At 41.5% G+C, this 1,197-nt stretch overlaps 1 protein-coding gene across 1 annotated transcript; it reads right to left on the bottom strand.

The window, feature by feature from the left end:
• Positions 1-281: 281 nt before the first annotated feature.
• LOC139506741 (histone H2B) lies at positions 282-751 on the bottom strand. The gene has a single exon (XM_071295528.1). It carries the CDS (start codon positions 703-705, stop codon positions 331-333), a length of 375 nt encoding a protein of 124 aa, XP_071151629.1. The 5' UTR covers positions 706-751; the 3' UTR covers positions 282-330.
• Positions 752-1,197: the final 446 nt, after the last annotated feature.

Below are 1,197 nucleotides of genomic sequence, written 5' to 3' on the forward strand. Positions count from 1 at the left end.
AAAAGCAAAAGAAATCGTAAATTTATCAACTCTATTAATTGGAATGAAAGCACTGTTTTGTTCTTCATGATTTATGTATTTACGCTTTGTAGTTTTGGCAAATTAAATACTACAGAATGAGTGAAATACACGTATATTTGTTATACAGATAGAAAGAAGAGAAAGTAACCATATACTATTGAAAATAGTTTGAAAGTAGTTATAGCTGGGGGTTGGGATTTATAGCTTTGTTTAGAAGTTTGACATGATGTACAACAAATGTAAATTCTTTTTGAAAAATGTTGGTGGCCCTGAAAAGGGCCGTTTGTGAAGTTATAAACTTCAGACTGTTTACTTGCTGCTGGTGTATTTAGTGACGGCTTTGGTACCTTCACTGACAGCGTGCTTGGCCAATTCTCCGGGTAAGAGAAGACGGACAGCGGTCTGGATCTCCCGGGATGTGATGGTAGATCTTTTGTTGTAGTGTGCCAATCGGGAGGCCTCTGCTGCGATTCTCTCGAAGATATCGTTGACGAAGCTGTTCATGATGGACATTGCCTTTGAGGACACTCCGGTGTCGGGGTGAACTTGTCTCAAGACTTTGTAGATGTAGATAGCATAGGATTCACGTCTCTTCCTCCTCCTTTTCTTGTCACCGCCGGGTCTGGCAGTCTTTGCCTTGGTGACGGCCTTCTTGGCTCCTTTAGTTCCTACTTTGGGTGGCATGTTACTGGTTTGATAATCAAATAAGTAATGGTGAAAAATTATTTTCAATTTGTTTATATACTGGGCAAAACGGATTGAAAGATTTTATTGAACGCGAACCTCGGAGAGAGCACCCATAACATGTTGAATGTTCGGTAGCCTAACTGCCCGCAGAGAGCTTCGTTCTGATTGGTGTATAATAAAAACATCGTTCAAATCCGTTTAGTGGGTATATAAGCTAAATTTTGAAGAAAAATTGTATCACTTTACTCAGTGTCGATCAACCAAATAGTACAAAAATGTCAGGACGAGGAAAAGGAGGAAAAGCAAAAGCAAAGGCAAAGTCTAGGTCATCCCGTGCCGGACTTCAGTTCCCAGTCGGTCGTATCCACAGACTTTTGAGGAAAGGAAACTATGCCGAGAGAGTTGGTGCCGGTGCACCAGTGTACCTCGCAGCTGTCTTAGAATACTTAGCAGCTGAAGTATTGGAGTTGGCAGGAAACGCCGCTCGTG

This window comes from Mytilus edulis, unplaced genomic scaffold, assembly GCF_963676685.1.
Source record: "Mytilus edulis unplaced genomic scaffold, xbMytEdul2.2 SCAFFOLD_2508, whole genome shotgun sequence".
NCBI classification, from domain to species: domain Eukaryota; kingdom Metazoa; phylum Mollusca; class Bivalvia; order Mytilida; family Mytilidae; genus Mytilus; species Mytilus edulis.

Coding starts and splice junctions, on each gene's coding strand:
- LOC139506741 (XM_071295528.1), bottom strand. CDS start 705: ATGCCACCCAAAGTAGGAACTAAAGGAGCCAAGAAGGCCGTCACCAAG.